At 39.6% G+C, this 19,333-nt stretch overlaps 1 protein-coding gene and 1 non-coding gene across 2 annotated transcripts; both read right to left on the minus strand.

Moving 5' to 3' along the window:
• Nucleotides 1-1,064: 1,064 nt before the first annotated feature.
• On the minus strand, nt 1,065-16,622 carry bod1l1 (biorientation of chromosomes in cell division 1-like 1). The gene is made up of 30 exons (XM_084952039.1): nt 16,360-16,622; nt 15,643-15,767; nt 15,376-15,566; nt 14,769-15,263; nt 13,962-14,111; nt 13,682-13,848; nt 13,420-13,516; nt 11,983-12,109; nt 11,826-11,886; nt 9,715-11,731; nt 9,570-9,640; nt 9,344-9,449; nt 8,192-8,302; nt 8,067-8,110; nt 7,901-7,952; nt 7,744-7,808; nt 7,591-7,657; nt 7,345-7,403; nt 7,169-7,244; nt 6,834-6,880; nt 6,562-6,724; nt 5,882-5,970; nt 5,603-5,714; nt 5,008-5,066; nt 4,833-4,911; nt 4,642-4,721; nt 4,419-4,515; nt 4,091-4,238; nt 3,709-3,780; nt 1,065-1,953 (listed from the first exon to the last, which is right to left on the minus strand). The coding sequence occupies exons 1-30, from the start codon at nt 16,474-16,476 to the stop codon at nt 1,824-1,826; spliced, it is 5,274 nt and encodes a 1,757-aa protein (XP_084808165.1). The 5' UTR covers nt 16,477-16,622; the 3' UTR covers nt 1,065-1,823.
• A 609-nt stretch (nt 16,623-17,231) lies between these two features.
• On the minus strand, nt 17,232-17,313 carry trnal-aag (transfer RNA leucine (anticodon AAG)). Its single transcript has one exon. It is a non-coding gene; the product is annotated as a tRNA-Leu (tRNA).
• Between the last annotated feature and the right edge of the window lie 2,020 nt (nt 17,314-19,333).

The raw sequence follows: 19,333 nt of genomic DNA on the forward strand, positions 1-19,333 counted from the left end.
CTGCAGTTATGGATTCATTTTGGAAAACTTTACTTGCGATTATGAACCGAGACCCCTGTTCACCCAGGATGTGGAAAAGTACTGCAGGTACAGCACACTGAAAACATCTAAAAGCAGGTCAACATCGGCTCAGATTTATGCAGCAGGAGCTCAGTGAGTAGATCTAGACGATTATTTTCTATAAAAAAAAAAAAAAAATAAAAAAAAAAAAAATCGAGGTCAGCTGAAAGTATTCCTCCCCTCTCATCCATAAAACCTGATGCTAATAAATCTGCCTCAAATATTTGCTGATAGTCAGCCACAGAGACAACTGCAAAGCAAATGCAAAAATTACTTTGGACTACAATGCAAACGACTATAATAAAATGACATCTCAAGTTGCTCCAGTGGCATCGGAAAGTGAAAGGAGCGCTGTTTGTCTGCCAGACCTGGTGGCTAAATGAAAGCTGATCCAAACCTTTAAAGCACAGTCGTTGGGCTAATATGTTAATGGTTGGATTGCAGCACCAGGAAATACCTGAGAGAGGTACACCTTTAAGGAATCGAATTTGGCCATCCACAGGAATGGGTGGAAAACTTCAACCTGAGAGCTCCGACTTTCTGTAACCTTCTCCTTCTCTGTGTCTGTGCTTTGTGGATCACAAAGGTTCAGGTGTGGCGATTAGAGCCCCTTAACATGTTAATGATGGTGGAATATTTGACTCCGAGTTTGTTAGTTTTATCCCCCATTAGCAGGCAGGAATGCCCTCTCCTCTTCTCCGCTCTGAGGCGATTGGTTCTCGTCTTCGGCTATTTACACATCACAGACAGCACATCTATTTAGGAAACAGCGGAGATAACGTCCGAGACATAATATGGGTGAATTAATAAAAATCTGTATATTCTGCCGTGTGTAATCTTTTCATAAACACAGACTACAGCACAGGGCGGCGTGGTCGAGTTTCTTTTGCGGGTATTTTTTCACTAAGCTTCAGTGAAACAATCAGGTGAGCATTTTTGGTTTTAATCAGCTCCGGTGTGAATCAGTTGCAAGCTTGAGAAGAAAAAGATTAGATCATATAATATTGATTTGTGGTGCTTTTAATGTAGCAAGGGAACAACAAATATGTTATTTGTGGGGTTTTTAATATATATTTAAAAAAGAAACATGTTGAAATTCCGGCTTTACATTAATACATACTGACGGCTAACTGTGTAACAATAAAAATAACTAGATGGTCTTCATTTAGTGAGTAAAAACCAGGAGTAAACTATGTAATGAAAGACTCTTTTTGCCCCGTCTTTGAGGTCTTAAATCAATTTAAAATGTGGAATAAAAAAAAACAAAAAACCCAAGATCCTTTCTTTAACTTCTGACTATTACATAAAAAAAATAAACCTAGGAGTAAAACATCTTGTTTCATTCACAGAATGAAAATGTACTTATAAAATTCACAAATTGCTGATTTCTACGTACAAGTGTGTATATGAGACACAATCTGCAGACTTCACCCTCTTTATCACAAAGCACAACTTGGCTGCACATTAGGCTTCTGATTGGCCTGAAATACTCACTGGGCATTACTGAATAAATGGTGAAATATGAAGTCTGATCCAAACCATATGTGTGCAGAGCTGCAGAAGGTATTCTGGGGGATTCTTACACAGATCTTCAGGTTTACACTCAACCATCAAAGGAGAGTGTATAATACTATCCAGAGCTCTTCGATATCTGCAGCCAGCGAAGCAGAAACAGCTTTACGTGCCTGACTGCAGAGGCTCTTCAAATATGGAGTGTAAAAACAACACCGCTGGGGCAAACCGTTGCGCCGCTGTCAGGCATCTTAGCGTTTGGCTCTTTTGGAAGGGGGCTCCTCTGATTTCTGTCCTCCCCGCGTTCGCACAGCAGGAGGGCTGGTCTCCCGCTTACGGCCCCCTTTCACTGCAGCTGCCGCCGCCTGGCCCCTCGTCCCGCTGCGGGAGGGAAACAAGGAGCAAGTGTCAATCCATTTGTTCAAGAGTCGTGTTCATGTTAAATATACGGTTATTTGGGGAAAGTAATGCAATAACTAATACATGTAGAAACAGTGGAGCTTGTTCACATAATCTCTGGATTTGAAAAACTGTGCTGGAGACTGAGTTGAAAATAGAAGAAGAAAAAACAAAGCCAGCTAGAATTTACCCTTTAACAAAGAGGAAAGTATTGTTTCCTTAAAAAAAAAAAATAAAGGTATGGAGAATAAGTAGAGAGAGAGAGGTCTTTGTTCTGTATCCATAAACTGAGGAGTTTAAGTCTAGAAGTTTAAAATAGAAACAAGACTTGAAGTCCTTATTTTAGGGCCTATTAGATTAATTTTATTTTGAAGGAATAAAAAAAGTGTACAAGCTGTCACTAAAGTTAAACACAGGCTGATTTAGACACCATAGATGCTGAGAAACAGTTTTTAAATTATTGTCTTAAAACTAAATTTTGATAAAGTATTAAATGTACTACTTTGTAATAAAGAAAAATATAGAATATATATTCAACTGTTTTTTTCCACCAATGAGCGATTTTAGTTGTACAAAGTTTTCAGGTTTTATTTTAAATTCATAATCTAGAGATAAAATAATTAGTTGATCTAGAAATTTAGTGATTAAAAAAAAAATTAAAATAATTTTCTTTTTCCACCAAAAACCCACATTTCTCCTAATGTAGCTAATTTAGTTAAATGATTATTTGACCTTCTTCTTGTTTGTTTATGTTAGTGGTATTGGGACACCTTTGATTTATAAATTTAAAAAAAAATAAAAAAAATAAAAAAAATCACATTCCGTTCCTCTTAAGGTGAAGCACTGCAAGCAAAAATGTGTTTTTCTTTGAATCTCTGGTCAGTTTTTGATATTTTTCGCTATGTTGTTTCCTTTCAGTGGAAGTTAACGTTCAAAATACAGATTCAGGTGTTTATTTTCCTGCAGTGTGTCTGTTTGCCATTTCTACAAATCTAAGCATATTTCATTAAAAATGAGTCATACTTATAATTTGGTGACCATTTTTAACTAGTTGCCAAAATAGCTAACGTTTTCAAGTAAATACTACTTTCCATTAAATAAGCGAACGACTACGATACAAACATTTACCGAATTTTCCAATTTATAATCTGGATTTTTATTTGTTATTCTTTTTTTTTTTTTTTTTTTTTTTTTACACAAAGGTCGTCTTGGAACATTTTATTCCCCAAAACAAGAAAAAAAAAAAAAAAAAAAAAAAAAAATCAGACTTTTTCTGGTTGCTGATCCTACGTTTAGATTAAAAAGAGATTCAAAATCCCTGCCTTAAAAACCATCAACGACAATTTACAAAAAAGAAGAAGAAGAAGAATTTGCATCTGGTTTTATGCAGTTTCAGATTTCTATTCTGGAAAAGCACACGTTTACATAGATAATGGCTCATTTGCAAATTTAAACAAAAGATTTTAGCGCAACCGTTACTCTATTTACATGAAGAGGCCAAATTACCCAAATTAGTATTATTATCATCATTTTATTAATCAATTACATACTGAAGTCCTATTACCGCTGTTTGATTTACCTTTCTTAAACACAGCTCAGGTTCTACAGGAGACTTATTTTTATTTTAGGAGCTAATAAGTGAAAAACATCTTGAAATTCCAGGAAATCTTTTGGCAAAATGTTTTCTTTCACAGAGCAGCGACTGAGCAGTAGCTCGCTCATGCTGCTGAAGCTCACCGTGTGCCAGCTGCGGTCTCCTCTTTACCGTTCTGTCTGCTTGCCCGGGTGGATGGTTTACTTGGCTTGTTTCTGGGGAACAGAAAAAAGAAAAATACAAAACAACAGTTGTTGCTTTAGTACTAAATCTCCCTTGATTTTATTTAATATGATTTGACAGCGACGATGCCTTCGAGGTGCAAATATTCAGCTCCAAAACAATCAAACGCTCATTCGTTAACACTGGAGAAACTTCGCAGTTTCACAGTTCAGGTGAATTTTATTGCTTAGCATTTAATAATAAAATATGTTGTTTTAACCCATCTGCAGGTTTTTGGCAATGTCTCTGTTTTGGTGTTACTGGAAATCTGAAATTTGAACCATCAGATAACGTTTAAATTACCTTTCAGCTTCCCGGCGAGAAGCCAACCGTGTTGTGGCTCTAGTTGCAGTTTCTTTTTCTTCCTGTCCTTCTTTCTCACCTTCATCTTCCTCCTCTTCCTCATCATTCTGCTCACTTTCCTTCTCCTCTGCTTTTTTGACCTTTTTATCTGAGGGAAAGATGACAAAGTGTTGCAAGAGTTATTGGTTAAATATATAAAAGGTCTGTCAGATGGAGCTATAGAATCACTGAAGCACTCATCCACAGCAAATAATCTTATATCCTACCATCACGTTAGCTTCACATTGACTGCTACAGCCTGTTGACTCCGTTTTAAATCACATTTTACCTGAATCCTCTGTAGCTGCTGCCTTTGATGGCCGTCCCCTCCGACCAGTCCGCTTTGGAGTCGTCTCTTGGTCCTCTTGCTGTTGCTCTTCCCCGCCCTTGGAAGAGTTTAAAAAAGTCAGTGAACGTACACTGGGAACTGTTACTGAGGTAAAAAGTCCTTACACAAACATCAGCCTCATTATAAAAAGTAAAGTATGCAGATACATCATTTTTAAACATACGTCTTGTGTCTTCTTCTCACTGCAGCTCTGCTCTTTTACATCCTCATGAGCCTCTGACTGACTCGCAGACGGGGAACAGCCTGAAAAAAAATAAACCTGAGATACAAAGACTGCAAACTCACAACTGAAGATGTTTTTAAAACACATGAACCACTGTGGTAATTACACAGCTAGCCTGTGTGCTGTCTCACCACTGTCTTTATCATGCTGTCGCTCATTTTGTTCCTGTCCACTGTTGTCCTGCACCACCTCCTCCGGAGCTCGAGCTTCCTGCAGGACAAAACAAGAAGAAATTCAGATGGAGGTCATTAACAGGGTGCTGAATGCGTACTGGAAGGAGAGCAGTTACAGACAAAGAAATCTCACCTCCACACATTCACACACCTCCATTTCCTCCGATTCTTTGGTCTCCACTGTTTGTTCACCTGCAATGATGATTAATCAAAACATTTATTTATTTATTTTTTAAGTATCTTAAAGCTCACTCATTTCCAGACTTTCTTTAAGCCGCTAGTTTTCAAACCTTTCCTTCATGGCCCAATTCAGAAACCAAATAAGTTCACACCAAACATTTACTATCAATCATTCACAGTACAAAGTCAAGTTACATTTAACCCTCTCAAGGCAGGCGTTGCAGATTTGCAACAGTTAAAAGCTAACAACCTGATTACTCCACATACATATTTTATGAGGTTTTTTTACTCTGAAGTACCACTGCAGGTATTCTTTTGTGCATTAGCAACAAAAACTTAATTTGAGCCTGAGAGGGTTAAATGGCTTAAAGTTCCTGTTTGTTTTTCTCTTGTCAAAAACAAAAACAAGCTCATATTCATCCAACACACTTGCATAATTTGAAAATTCTTAATATGAGAAGCTGTTGAGGTTTGGCCCACTTGTTATTGATATAACATTTAAATAAAAAAATTTAAAAAAAAAAAAACAAAAAAAAAAACAGACTCACTGGTGTCAGCAGGATCGCTGCATTTGGCGCTTGCTGCTCCTTCGCCGTCCTCTGGAACAGACGGCAGCAGACTGACCTCACTTTTGATTGGTTCATTTTTCTCTTCAGTTCTCTAAGAATAGGAAAATACAACAACAAAAGAAACACTTAATGTACTCACTCTTACAAGGATAAAACATCAAAGTTAACCAACAATGTCACATGAGAAACAAAGGCAAAGAAGCTGTAACGACACGTGTTATTAAATATTACGGACATGCTGAGACTTTCTTAACACACCTCTTTCACTGCTTCCGTCTCTGCAACTTTCTCCGATGAGGTTTGTTCGGGACTTTCAACAACTTTATTTTCGTCTTCTTTCTGCTCATCTGAGGTTCAAAAAAAAATTTATTTATTTTTTAAAAAAAGAGCAAAACTCAAAGAAAAAAAACTAACAGCTTGTGTTGTACATTATTTTATACTCAGCAACCACTTTATAGTGCAAAAAACTACAATCTAGAGAAAAAAAAAAAATCTTATACTTATTCAACGTGTTGTTAAAGGGAACCTACTACGCTCATTTCCTATTAGGCTGCACATTTTTTATCACTGTTTATTCACAGTACTGAATAAACATTATTTCTCTTATACTAGGTGCAGGCGCTTGGTTCATTTGCCTGAATCAAGTCGTTTCACTTCTCCTGCCGCTCGCTTTTAAGCCTGTTTTCTTCTGCTCAGCAGGAAAAAGAATAACAGATCCCATTACCCAAGAAGCTAAAGAAGCATTAATTATCTAATAACACAAATAATATATTAATTTAAAGAAGCAGATATAGCCCTCCATAAAGTGCATCAGCTTTTACGCCTATGTGTGTCCAAAGCCAAATCCATTTCTACATAATACAACTCTTCCTCTTATTTTCAGGTCATTTCCTTTTCACACATTAACAGTGAACACTAATTTAAAGTGAGCAGCTTACCAGCTGCGGCTTCTTTGGGTGCTGATCGTCTCTGCCTGCGGCTCGGAGTCTCCTCCAAATTCACCACTTGTGTTGGTTTGTCTTTCGTCTCCTCCTCTGTGGGTTTGGACGATCGTCCCCTGCGAGGGGTTTTTACCTCCACTGGCTTCTCCTGCTCAGCGTCCTGGAGATAAAAATAACAGCAAACGTGTATTTTTAAACACAAGCAGAGATCGTTTTTGTATTCTTAACAGTATTTGTGATAGAGGTGAAGTGAATGAAGCGTTATTTACCTCAGCAGGCAGCTGCTCTTTACTTTCTTTCTCATTCGCCCCCTCACCTGATGTGTTAAAGAAACAGAGTCAATGCATTGGTTAACTAGACTGTGATGATTATCTCAAAAAAAAAAAAAAAAAAAAAAAAATCACACCAGAACCTGGTGAAGGACACTTTTCAGTGGTCATAACTGGTTAACATGTTGTTTACTGACTTTACTGGAAGGGTTATGATGAAGCCATTGTCTTCAGTTAACCAATTAATAAAAATCATTTTTTACCAATCACCCTTTCGTCTTTCAATTTCTTTGTATTTTGAAATTAGGTGAAGAAATAAATCTCAGCTGCCATACCAGACTCTTTCTCTGCTGCAGCTTTCTGATTGGACAGCTTTCGTTTCCGCCTTCCTCTTCCCTCCGTTTTCTCCTCCTACAGAACAGAAAAGTGTTTGCATGCAGACTATTGTTCTATATTTCTGCACACCCATTTTTACGAGATGAATTTAAAAACAAAAACTGCTGAGAGTTACCTTTTCTGAGAGATCTGAGCCTTTCTCATCATCTTGGCTATCTGCGCTGGAGACATTACCTGGAAATTTCAAACAAGCAGGACCAGCTGAGACTAACTGTAAAAGGACCAGCTGACAAGTACCGAGCATGTAAAAACAAAATGTAATCCTCTTAAAAGCATTACTCTGGCGACATGTTTCAAACCAGATACAGCAGTGTAAACTCAACAAGTGTGAGTAATTTTCCAAAGGAGCCACTTGACTCACTGATTTGTTTGACTAGCTTAGACTCCGGCTCAGATTCTCTGGTCTTGTCTGGGACACTGGTTTCCATCTAAACCAAACAGGAGAAACTGATCAGATTAAACAGTTAAGGATGAGTAACATGTAAGTGAGCACGGATAAAAGCTAAACACTTACAGTCTGTGGATCGCTTTTCTCTGCTGAGACATTTCCTTCCTCCACTGACTTACTCTCAGCTTCACCTAGTGGTGAAAACAAGAAGGTTAAAACGGCGGCCTTTGAAAGTATTTTTATGAATTTATCTGAAATATTCACCATCTGCAGACAAACTTACTGTTAATTATGTCCATCTTGGTCCCATCCTCCTCACCCACCGCCTCCTCTGCCTGTTGTTGAAATAAGATGACTGAGTTTGAGTTGTAAAAAACATACAAATACAAACAAATGTATGAAAGTAAACAGTTCTAATTTGTTTCAGGGTATTGTGGATCACTACTCACCTCGAGGTTTTCCTTTGTGACGACATCATCTGGCTCTGGTTGTTCTTTATGATGAGATGTAGAGTTATTTGTCAGTCAAACACACCATTGTATTTTTCTCTGCAGTAACTTATTTCAGCGCTCACCTTGTTCACCAGGAGTTTCAGTAAATTGTTCAGTGGTGTTGGGAACACCAGCCACCGTGTTTTCCTCTGTGCTTCCTGTGGGCTGTTCGGTTTCACACACAGCAACAGCAGCTGTAAAATGTATTACGTTAATATAAAGCTATGACACTGATGTAAAAGGAAATAAGTTACCGCTGTATTATCATGAGAAAAGAACAAGATGTGAGGTCTGTGTTCAAACTGTTCACTCTCTCTCCCACTGAGACAGTGGGTATTTGCAAAATAATGGACTCAGTAGCTACTGAGGCATTTTGCACAACGTTTGGATGTAATGTTACTAATTTTACATGAACAAATAACAGAACACTGGCCAGTGCATTTGAGCTGCTTTGGATAAACACATATGCAAACACTTCAGCTGAACTCTATCCACCTACACGAGGATGAATGGGACTGTCACTACTAGTACCAACAGCAGTAACCATTACATTTGAACCCAAACATGATCTTTTTCTAACCATAGCCATATAATTTTTAAAGCCCTAACTTAAACAACTAATGTATTATAATGAATAACTCCTTTAAAAATAAAATATTAAAAACAAATGATGTGGAAAAATCTGTAACATGTGTCACTGGAACTTTTTTGATTTTTTTTTCCAAACCACCAACTCCTCTAACCCCCAAAATGCAGATTTCGTGGAAAATATTGATTTTGTGTATATGAATAACAATCAATACACATGAGAGAAGAAATATGAAAAATCATGTTCGGGGACACTATTGATACTATTCGGAAATCATCAAACAGTCTCTGACCTGCTGAGCTGCCAGGAGACTAATCACTAATCTTTCAAGTCATTCAAAACCATTAAAATAACAACTTAATGAACCGTTAAACAAGCAGGTAAATTATTAAATATACTTCTGGTTTGGATTTCGGGGAGACATCTATACATTAAGTTTATCTCTAATGGATTTATTTTCTGACCATACACATACATCACCACTGACGTAGATCATTTTTAGTCAAGCATCAAATACAACTGAGAGTTCAAACTGCACTACAAATGGCTCCCCGCTACACTGTGCACTACAGAGTGAGCGATTCAACAGCTGGAACACAGCTATGCAGATTTGGAATTAATGAACATGACAGATCAGAAAGTATACCCTCTTCAGGTGGTACTGCTGGTTTCTCATCTGACTGCATTTCAGGAAATATTTCAGTATTTTCAGCTTCTTTTGAAGGAATTTCATCTGCAATAGCTTCATCTTCCTATGATAGAGAAAAACATCAGACAATAGAAACTCAGAAAATACCACTGACAAAATATGCAGATTAACTACAGTATAGTTAAACTACATATTTTTGATTTGTTGGAGCTGTGACATTTACCTTTAGAGCCAAAGTCTCAGAAGTTTCAACATCTGAAGTGTCCATTTTTACCTCTGTGCTTTCTGACTCATCTGTAAAGAGACACATGTTTAGCTTTGGTTTATTCTTACTTGTTTTACAGCCAATAATACACAATGGCACAAACCTGCAATGTTTGATTTTACATCAGCAAGCTCATCGGTTTCTTGAGATGCAACTGGTGATGGCTCAGCATCTGGGGACTCAGGTTCAGCATCTGGGGACTCAGGTTCAGCAGCTGGGGACTCAGGTTCAGCAGCTGGGGACTCAGGTTCAGCAGCTGGGGACTCAGGTTCAGCAGCTGGGGACTCAGGTTCAGCAGCTGGGGACTCAGGTTCAGCAGCTGGGGACTCAGGTTCAGCAGCTGGGGACTCAGGTTCAGCAGCTGGGGACTCAGGTTCAGCAGCTGGGGACTCAGGTTCAGCAGCTGTGTGCACTTCCATAGGAGGAAGCTGCTCCTCTTCAGCTGTAGTTGTCTCCATTGGTTGTGGGGCGGGCGGATTGACCGCCGACTCTTCTCTTGCTTCTTGGCACAGTAAGCTGGTGGACACTGTGCTGTCGGGATCCATGGAGAGCAGAGTCAGAGCTGCCTCTTTCATCTTCATATCAGCATCCTGAAGCTCCATCTCGGATGTCACGTCCTCTCGGGTGTTCTCAGGTGGAAGTCTCGCCTCTGCTGACGTGCAGACGTCCATAAGAGTCAGCAGGGCGTCAGCCTCTGCAGGCACAGCTGGCATCTCGCACAGGCGTGACTCCATCTCTCCCTCGGGCGGCTCGGGGGTGATGTCGCTCAAGGCGTCACAGGTATCGTCTGAGAACAACGTGGTGACGGTGGTGGTGATGGGATCGGAGTCTGTGCTTGTGTCTTGGAGAAGAGGTTGTTTCTTTGGCAGCTCATCCGTCTCAAGACTCAGAGAGGAAACCGAAGGGGATTTATCCGACTTTTCCAGTTTCTCCTCTCTTGGTGCTTTCTCTTCTTGACTCTCATCTTTCTTTTCTGAAACTTTATCTTTCTTCTCCAACTTTTTCTTTGCACTTTTACTGTCAGATCTCTCCTGTGAAGATTCTTCAGAACCTTTGCTCTGGTCTTTTGCATTTCCCTCTTTCTTCTTCTCTTTTGTTGCTTCAGGTTTGCTGACACATGAAACTCCTGCACTTTTGACATCCGGACTGTGAACTCTCTTCTCCGTCTTTGACAGCACTGGAGTCTTTGCCTCCTCTTTGGATTTGGATTTTTCTAAAATTCTTCCTTTTTCTGATGATTTGACCCTTTTTGGATCTTTGTCACTTTCCAAGCTTGACCTGTTTAATTTCTGTCCATCTTGATCTGCTTTTGTTTTTTCCTTCTCACTGTCTTTACTGTCAGTTTTAGATTTGAGTTTATCTCCTGGCCTGTCCTCACTGTGGCCCTTTGGCTTTTTCATGACGTCCTTGGAGTGTTTATCTTTCTTCTTGCTGCTGTTTGACTCAGGCTCCATGTCGGATCGATCCTCAGAGGAACCTGCAGAATCAGGGCGAAGCAGCTGCTTGAAATCACTTTTAACTGAGGTTTTCTCTCCTTTGGCCTTTTCTTTGATCTTATCTTTGTCCTTATTCTTGTCCTTCTCCGTTTTGATAGCCTCCACAGATGAAGTCTTCACCTTCTTTGGATCTTTAGAACCTCCGTCTTCAGAAACATTTTCAGACACCTTGCCTTCTTTTGTACTTCCTGTGATCTTCTTCTCACTTTTGATCTTGGGCTTCTTCTCACCTTTCTCTTCAGAGGATACTTTAACAGCACTGCCTTCCTTCTGCTGAGATTCATCCGCCTGATGTTCAGATTTTTTCTCCTGCTTCTGTTTGAGCTTGGCACGTTCATCGGACAAGCTGCGTTCTTTCTCTTTGCGTTCTTTGGAGTGAAGCTCTTTGTGAGACAGACGGTCAAATTTTCCAACCGATCGTTGTCTGAGAGCCTCTTGGGAGCCTAGCTCCAGCTCCAAGATGAAGGAGTGTGTCCTTCCTTTGTCAGCTATCTTCTTTGTATCGCTGGAATCTTCTGAGATGCTGCCGCTTGTCCCTCTGTATCGCTCATCAGAATATGAAGGTTCGGACAGATTTTTCATCAGCTTATGTTGTGGTGTCTTTGAGGTGGTAGATTTCACTTCCTATTTTCAAAAATAAATGAAAAACACAGAGTTACAACTCATGATGAAAACCTGATGCCTGAAATCTGTTTCATCAATGTTAGCTTTTACATACCGTTTTCTTTACAGCGTCTCTCGTGTCTCCTTTCTTTTTGCCTGAAACATCTCCCTCTTTCCTTAAAAAGTAAAATTAATATGTGCATTTTTGCAGTGTATAATAAGAAAAAAAATTAAGCATCTACTGTACAAATTGTGTCCAAACCTTTACACACCTTGAGTCTAGTTTTCTCTTCCTGTTGAGAGCCATTTTTTTCTCCAGAACTTTCCTCTCTTTGCGGGCTTCTTTGGCTCCGGGGCCTTCGAGGGCAGCGGAGTCGCTGCTCTTTTGTTTTTTGTGATCTGTGGAAGACATTGAGCCTTTTACGTCATGCAGATGTTACAAGTACACAAAGTTATTTCCAGGAGAAAATAAAGGACAAATATGCAACCTGGCCAAGGGAATACAATTTACGGAGTTTGTGATGTGAAGTTTGAACTGAATATAAATTAAGTATAAATTTTCCATTTTTTGGACAACATCCAGACAACTCGACAGACTGAAAAAAAACATGTGATCATCCTAAATAGATCAAGGGAAAACACAAAATTTGTAGGCACAAACAACTCTTTATTAAACTAATCTTTTAGTGGGGTTGTGCTGTAAAAATGTAGCACATCCCAAGTGTTATGTACACACTTGTGATAAAATGGTTTTCTCAGGACTCCATGCTGTCCTATAAATAGTTAAGTAGACCCTGTCATTCAGTAGCTTGTAGAACCACCTTTAGCAGCAATAAGTTGATATTCTAATTTTTGGAAGACTTTATCAGTCTCACATTTATCAATTTTATTTATATAGCACTTTATACTGTACGGTAGAGACCCTACTGTATTATTCTGGAGGAATGTTGTCTCACTGTTCTCCGCAGTATTGCTTCAGTTCATTGCGGTTTGCAAGCATTCATTTATGCCCAGATCACAGTCTTCCAGTGAGGCTCAAGTTTGCACTTTGACATTGCAACCTTGATTCTTTTCTTTTCCAGTCATTCTTTTTTAGATTTGCTGCGGTGATTAGGATCATTGTCCTGTTGCATGAAATAGTGTCAGCTAAGTTTCAGCTGTCGGACAGATGGCCTAACATTTTAATCTTGAACACTTTGGTATACAGAGGAGTTCATGCTGAACTCAATGACTGCAAGGCAGCCCAAATCGTCACCTCTCCATCACCTTGCTTGACAGCTAATATGATGCATTTAGTTTTTGCAGGAATGGCACAATGCATTAGGGCTGAACACCTCCACTTCAGTGTTGTGGTTTGGGGGCAAGAGGCTTTCTCTTGAAAACAGTTCCTCCACAAGAGCCAAACTTGTGCAGTCTTTTTCTAAATGCACTGTGATTAATTTTAATGTTTAACATGCTAATTGAGGCCCGAAGAGTCTAGTTTTTGCATTTCCTCTGAACTTTGACCGCAGGGTGAAATTCTGGCACTGGCATTGAATCCTCCAGGCCAGCAATTTGGTAAGTCCTCTGCTATTTTATATGTGGGTGGACTCTTTGCAGTCCCGTGAAAGCATGGGGCAGGGAGTATATAACTAAACTAAAACAGTGGAATACACAAGATGAGGAAAATGAAGAAACACTGAAGGCCACAAGTGTGTATGACATAAAACCTTGCTCTTCAGCCTGTGCTGCTTTCTGTTTGCGCTTCTCTTCCATTCGCTCTCTGTTCTGTTGTCTCTTGAGCAGCCGTTCTTCTTTGTCCTTTGCCTGGAAGGACCCCAGTTTGTTAAATAAATGTAATTAAAAGACAGCAGATGACACCATGAAACATAATTTGTTCAGTCTATAACCGTCCATTGATCTAAGCTTTTCATTTAACTAGAAAAAGTTTTAAATCTCTGCACGTAACATGTTAACATTTAAACAGCTCACCGCAGAACGACGACGTTCCTCCACAGTGATCTCATCATCTGAGTCGCTATAGTAACGGGAGTAGAGGAAGGGCTTGTGAACATAGGCCTTGCGGCGAGGTTTACGCTCTTTGTCTTCATCTCCTGTGTCTCCAGTGCTGTGTTTTTTTTCTTCCCTCTCACCTTCATCTGGGAGAAAAATGAAGCAAGTACATACAGAAAAAATATTTTAAAATATTTTCAAAGTGCTCCAACTAATGGTGATGTTATTCAAAAATAGAAAGCTTGCTGCCGGCAGAGACCATCAGGTGGAAGCTCGCCCTCTTCAGAAGAATCAGACAGCTGCTGCTCATCTTCACTTTCCCCCTCGAATGAGGACAGGTCGCTGGTGTGGACAGAGCTCACTGTGATGTCACTCAGGCCTTCCAGGTCAGAGTCCTCCAAAGAATACTCTGCAGGGAAAAAGGTACATAGAGATTTTAAACTTCTTTTAAGTGTAAGTGTAAGGTAAGATAAGGTAACGAAGTGAAAACCTGAATATCTTTTAAATTCTTCACTTGTCCAAATAAGCACAGAATCATGGCATCATCACATTTTTGTTGTGTAAAGTAAATTTGCATTAAAGCCATGTCCACCATAAGAAAATGCATATAAATCCCTTCCCTGTGACAAATGTACAAAGTAATGTGAAGTAGGGAATGTAAATGCTGTATAGACAATCATACAATACAATAATTATAGTCTTACAACTGTTTATTAATACTCACAACTGTATATCTATAATCTGCTATAGCTTTTCATATTTATAACCATACGTATAACCTGTTCATAGCTTGTACATTCACTTCAGTTATAGCCTGTACATACTTATAGTATATTCATAACACACCTTCATACCGTGAACATTGTATCATATCTATAATAGATCTAGATTCTGTAATATATCTATATTATTGCTAAAGCACTTTCTGGATGGATGCAAACTGCATTTTGTTGCCTTGTACTTGTGACGTGTGCAATGACAATAAAGTTGAATTCTATTCTGTTCTATTCAATTCTATTCTAATGCTAAATAAATATAAAAACAAACAAAGGATGCTGCAGCTCACCTTCTTTTATCCTCTCTCTGGCCTTCTGTTTAGCCTTGCTTGTAGATTTCAGTAGATCATCATCCTGTTTTTCTTCTGAGGGTTTTCCACTGACTTTGCTTGCTGTTTTATCCTTTTCATCCTCTGTCTGCTCCTGAGCCACAGACTCCTCCTCTTCCATTTTCACATCCTCCTTTAACGGCTCTTTTCCCAGTTCCACCTCTTCCTGTGTTTCCTCTGTCTTTACCTCTAATGCCTGAACCTCTGCTGACAGTTTTGCTTCCTCTTCCTCTTCCAGTGGCTTTACCACTTGGTGACTGTCACCTTCCTCAACAATACTCATGTCCTGCTCGCTATCCTCCACCATCACCTGCATGAAGTCATCTGCCGATTGGCTTTTACGTGCTTTTTCGGGTGCTGAGCTGGCTCTGACGCTAGCTTCTTGGTTTAGAGAAGTTATAGTGTCCAGGATGGACATGGCGTCGCTGGCAGTGGTAGTTGGAGTCGATGTTGAGGCTGTAAACATGAAATGGCACTTGTTCAAATATTAAAATATTTGAGAGTAATCAAAGATATACATCCAGACGTGACATTTGCAAGCTGATAAAAATCATAAAATGTTGTGTACCCTGCTCAGGAATGCTGCTGTCTGGTTTGACCTCTGTTGAAGGCAGAGGGGCTGGTGGCTCCTCAGAACAGCTGCCAGGGGACAGAAATTCACGGACAACCCTCTCCACCTGCGGCCTAAAGATATGGTTGATTTTAGGATCCACCACCTGGGCCACAATCCTGTCCACTCCCTGCTCCAGCATCCCAGATCTAAGAGACACAGATTGCGGTAAGTTTAGTTAATGTCGACAAGCCAGAACAAGAAGGAATACTATGTCTCACTTACTGCAGGACAAGCTGTCTGATGTTGTTTCTCAGTTGGTTTTTGTTCAAATGAGGGCTCCATGTGTGATTGGAGAGGTGATTGGAGACAAAGTTGTCCACTCGTTGTTTCAGATTCAAGTAGGCTGGCTGTAAAAGATTTTAATGTTTCCATTACAAATATCACTCCCAAGCACACAAAGGAGAACATCACTGCAAATGGACATTACATGCTGAAATTAGACTTCAGACCTGACTAAAAACAGTTGAAATTGATAGGTTTTTAGGAATGGCTTGGAGATGAACAAAAAAACAGGAGTCCTGAGCTGGAGGTGGCAGAACAGTAGATGGGAGTGACAAGGGCGGACAAGCAGAAAGGACTATATTAGAGAGATATTTCAGGTTGAGTGTATTGGAGAGAAAGTTACAGAGATGGTTTGGACATGCACAGAGGGATAGTGGATACACTGGACAAAGGATGTTGAATTTTTAACTGCCAGGCAGGAAAAAAAAGAGAAACCACAGAGAAGTTTAATGGATGTAGCGAAAGTGGACGTACAGTAGTACACACATTTAGTAGCCTCAATTAAATGTGTAGTAGGTAGCTTCTGTAGCCAAGCTGAGACCCCAGTGTCAAAACAACTTCAACAAAAATACAGATAACGCACAAGAGATAGTCCCCTACACTCATTAAGTAAAACACCGTCAAATAATGTGTTATGAGCATGCTTTTAGTGCTTACCTTTGTGTCAACGTCTGCCAGACAGTCCCTCCGGAACTGGTCAAAGAGTCCCTGGGTTTTTAAATGATTTACGATCATTGAGACCAGCTGCGGATCTCCCGGTGGTAAACCAGCCATGTCTCAATTTAGTTGGCTTAGAATTTGGTGACTAAAAGCGATAAGGCTGTCAATACATCAGGTAAATTCCGATCACAGAGCACCAGCCTTCTGTTTATGGTTTGTGAAGTTCGAAGCAAGGGTGACCCGGAAACACCGCCTGTCCTGTCAAAAGAAAACCTTAGCCGCTTCAGTTGAACCGGAAGAATTATGAAAGCTCTCTTCTATATCAAAATAAAAGCGCCACGGTTAAAAAAAAAAAAAGAACTAGACATTAGGCGAATTAGTTATTATTTTAGCCAGGTTTAAAATCTCGAGGCCTCCGTTTGCTACAGTTGCTCAGTTTTTCATGAACCTTGTAATATTTAGCGGGGCATACAGCTACTGAAATGTATTGAGCTAACTGTTGGTTATCTGACATGTTTTGTGCATCTCTGCCGATATAACTAGGCACTGAACACTTTGTGTGGCACTCTCTAGCGGTTTGAAACTGCAAGGTGTATTCAAACCCTGACGTTTTGCAAGTAATGTGTGTAATTTGTGATTCCGAGTGACAAATATAGCAACGAAACTGATGGTTTCCAAACATAATAATTTCTGCGGTAACGGTTAACTATCAATGAGATTATTTTGTGTTACTTTCAATTAACATTTGCAGTTTAAGTTAGAGCGCTCATCTTACAAAATTTGACACACGAGAGAAAAAAAAATTAAAGTCCAGCTGTTATTGCGGACTGTTCTTTCGAAGAGAGAGAATTGTGTGAGAGCAAAAGTAATGGCAGCGGTGGGATTCGAACCCACGCCCCCGAAGAGACTGGAGCCTTAATCCAGCGCCTTAGACCGCTCGGCCACGCTACCGTGTGAGTTCAGCTTTTGAAATCAGGATATACCTACGACAATACTACTAAAATGAACAATTTTAACTATTTTTTCGTCTGCCGTTTCCTTCTTCTTAGGACAGGCTGGAATACTTGCTTTTAGGATTTTAACCATTTTTGTATATTATATTGGTACTGATAGCTACCTCATCTTCTGCAATTTGATAATGCACTTGAACATTTTACAGGGAAAAGGACAAATCAGATATGTTAAGTGTTTTCTCCAACTCATTTAATTTTTTAAACATAAGTTGATGCCTGCAAAACATTCCAAAAGAGCTGGGGCACAGGCAAAATAACCCTTTAAACCAGGGGTCCCCAATCCCAGTCCACGAGGTCCGGTGTCCCTGCAGGTTTTAGATCTCACCCTGGGTCAACACACCTGAATCACATGATTAGTTCATTACTAGGCCTCTGGAGAACTTCAAGACATGTTGAGATGGTAATTTATCCATTTAAATCAGCTGTGATGGATCAAGGACACATCTAAAACCTGCAGGGACATCGGCCCTCGTGGACTGGGATTGGGGACCCCTGCTTTAAACGTAGTAACAAGTAACAATCTGTACCATTCTCAATTAGCAAGTTAATTTAAAACAGTTGTGGGTATCAAGATTGGGTATTAAATGGGTATGCACCAGAAGTTCAGTCTTTACAAGAAAAGATGGGTTGTGTTTAACCACTGTGATGTTGTGAGAAAATAAATCAATGAATAATCTTTAACTATAAAAACAATGTTTCTTAGTGCAAGATAACATTGTGTGGGAGACCTGAGAAATCACTGGGCGTAAAGGCCAAGGGAAGAAACTCCTGCTGAATGTGTGTGATTTTCAAAAGGTTTGAAGGTATTGCATTCAAAATCATCATGCTACTCTGACTGACATAACCAAGTGGGCTCAGAAGTACTTCAGAAAATCAGTGTCACTGAACACAATCTGCTGCTATATCAAGCTCATCTGAGATGGAACGAGTGACAATGGAAATGTGTTTTGTGGTCAAATAACTCCACGCTGTGGGGAGGATTAGCGTCGAATTCTACATTCCAAAGATGAAAAAGAAAGGTTGGATGGTATGGTATGGTATGGTATGTGCAACACTGCCCATGGCATGGGGGGGTTGAAGGCGTAATTGATGTAGACTTGCATAGGACTTCCAGAGGGACATATGCTTCCATTAAGACATAATCTCTTCCCAGGAACTCCATGTGTATTTCAGGAGAATATCAGTCTGACTTCATAAACAGTCTGTGTGCTTGACTGGCTGCAGTCCCCCACTGAAATTGTCTGGTGCATCATTAAAGAAAATCAGACAGCCGACCACAGGCTGTTACTTACTTACAGCAGGAATTGCAAAGATTCTGTGTGTAAAATTGCAACAGTTTCTTCAGTTCCAGGAAGATTGGTGTGTAATTAAAAGAAAATGTGATGTGACCCAGTGGTAAAGTTCCCTCTGTCCCAACATTTTCAGCGTGTTGCATCAAGGATCAGCTACCCTGCCATGAACTGTAAACTTTCCAGTGAAGCTGAATCTTAGACACGATTAAGTGTTCCAATAGAACAGTGAACCCAAACACATATCAAAGCTGGTTTTGAACATATAAAACAAGCCAACTTGAAGCTCCTGGAATAGCCTTCCCCACCTCAACCCTATTGAAAATTTGTGGATTACACAAAAAAAAAAAAAAAGAAAAACCCCACATAGGTCTGTACCAGGAAACCAACACATTTAAATGAACTCTACTCATAATCCTGCCAAGATTGTTCAAATATCCAGCCAGAATTATGCCAGAAGCTTGATAATAACTACCAATAGCCCCTTTCAGGGTGCACCTTTAACCAAATTATATATATATATATATATATATATATATATACACACACACACACACACACATACACTTTTGCTCTTCTGGTTTACACAAAAGAACCCCAACAAAACAAAACAAAACAAAACAAAAAAACCAAATTACTTACCCTTACTTGATAGAAGTCTGTGACTAC

Source organism: Perissodus microlepis, chromosome 2, assembly GCF_051167445.1.
Source record: "Perissodus microlepis isolate ML-2025 ecotype Zambia chromosome 2, ASM5116744v1, whole genome shotgun sequence".
NCBI classification, from domain to species: Eukaryota; Metazoa; Chordata; class Actinopteri; order Cichliformes; family Cichlidae; genus Perissodus; species Perissodus microlepis.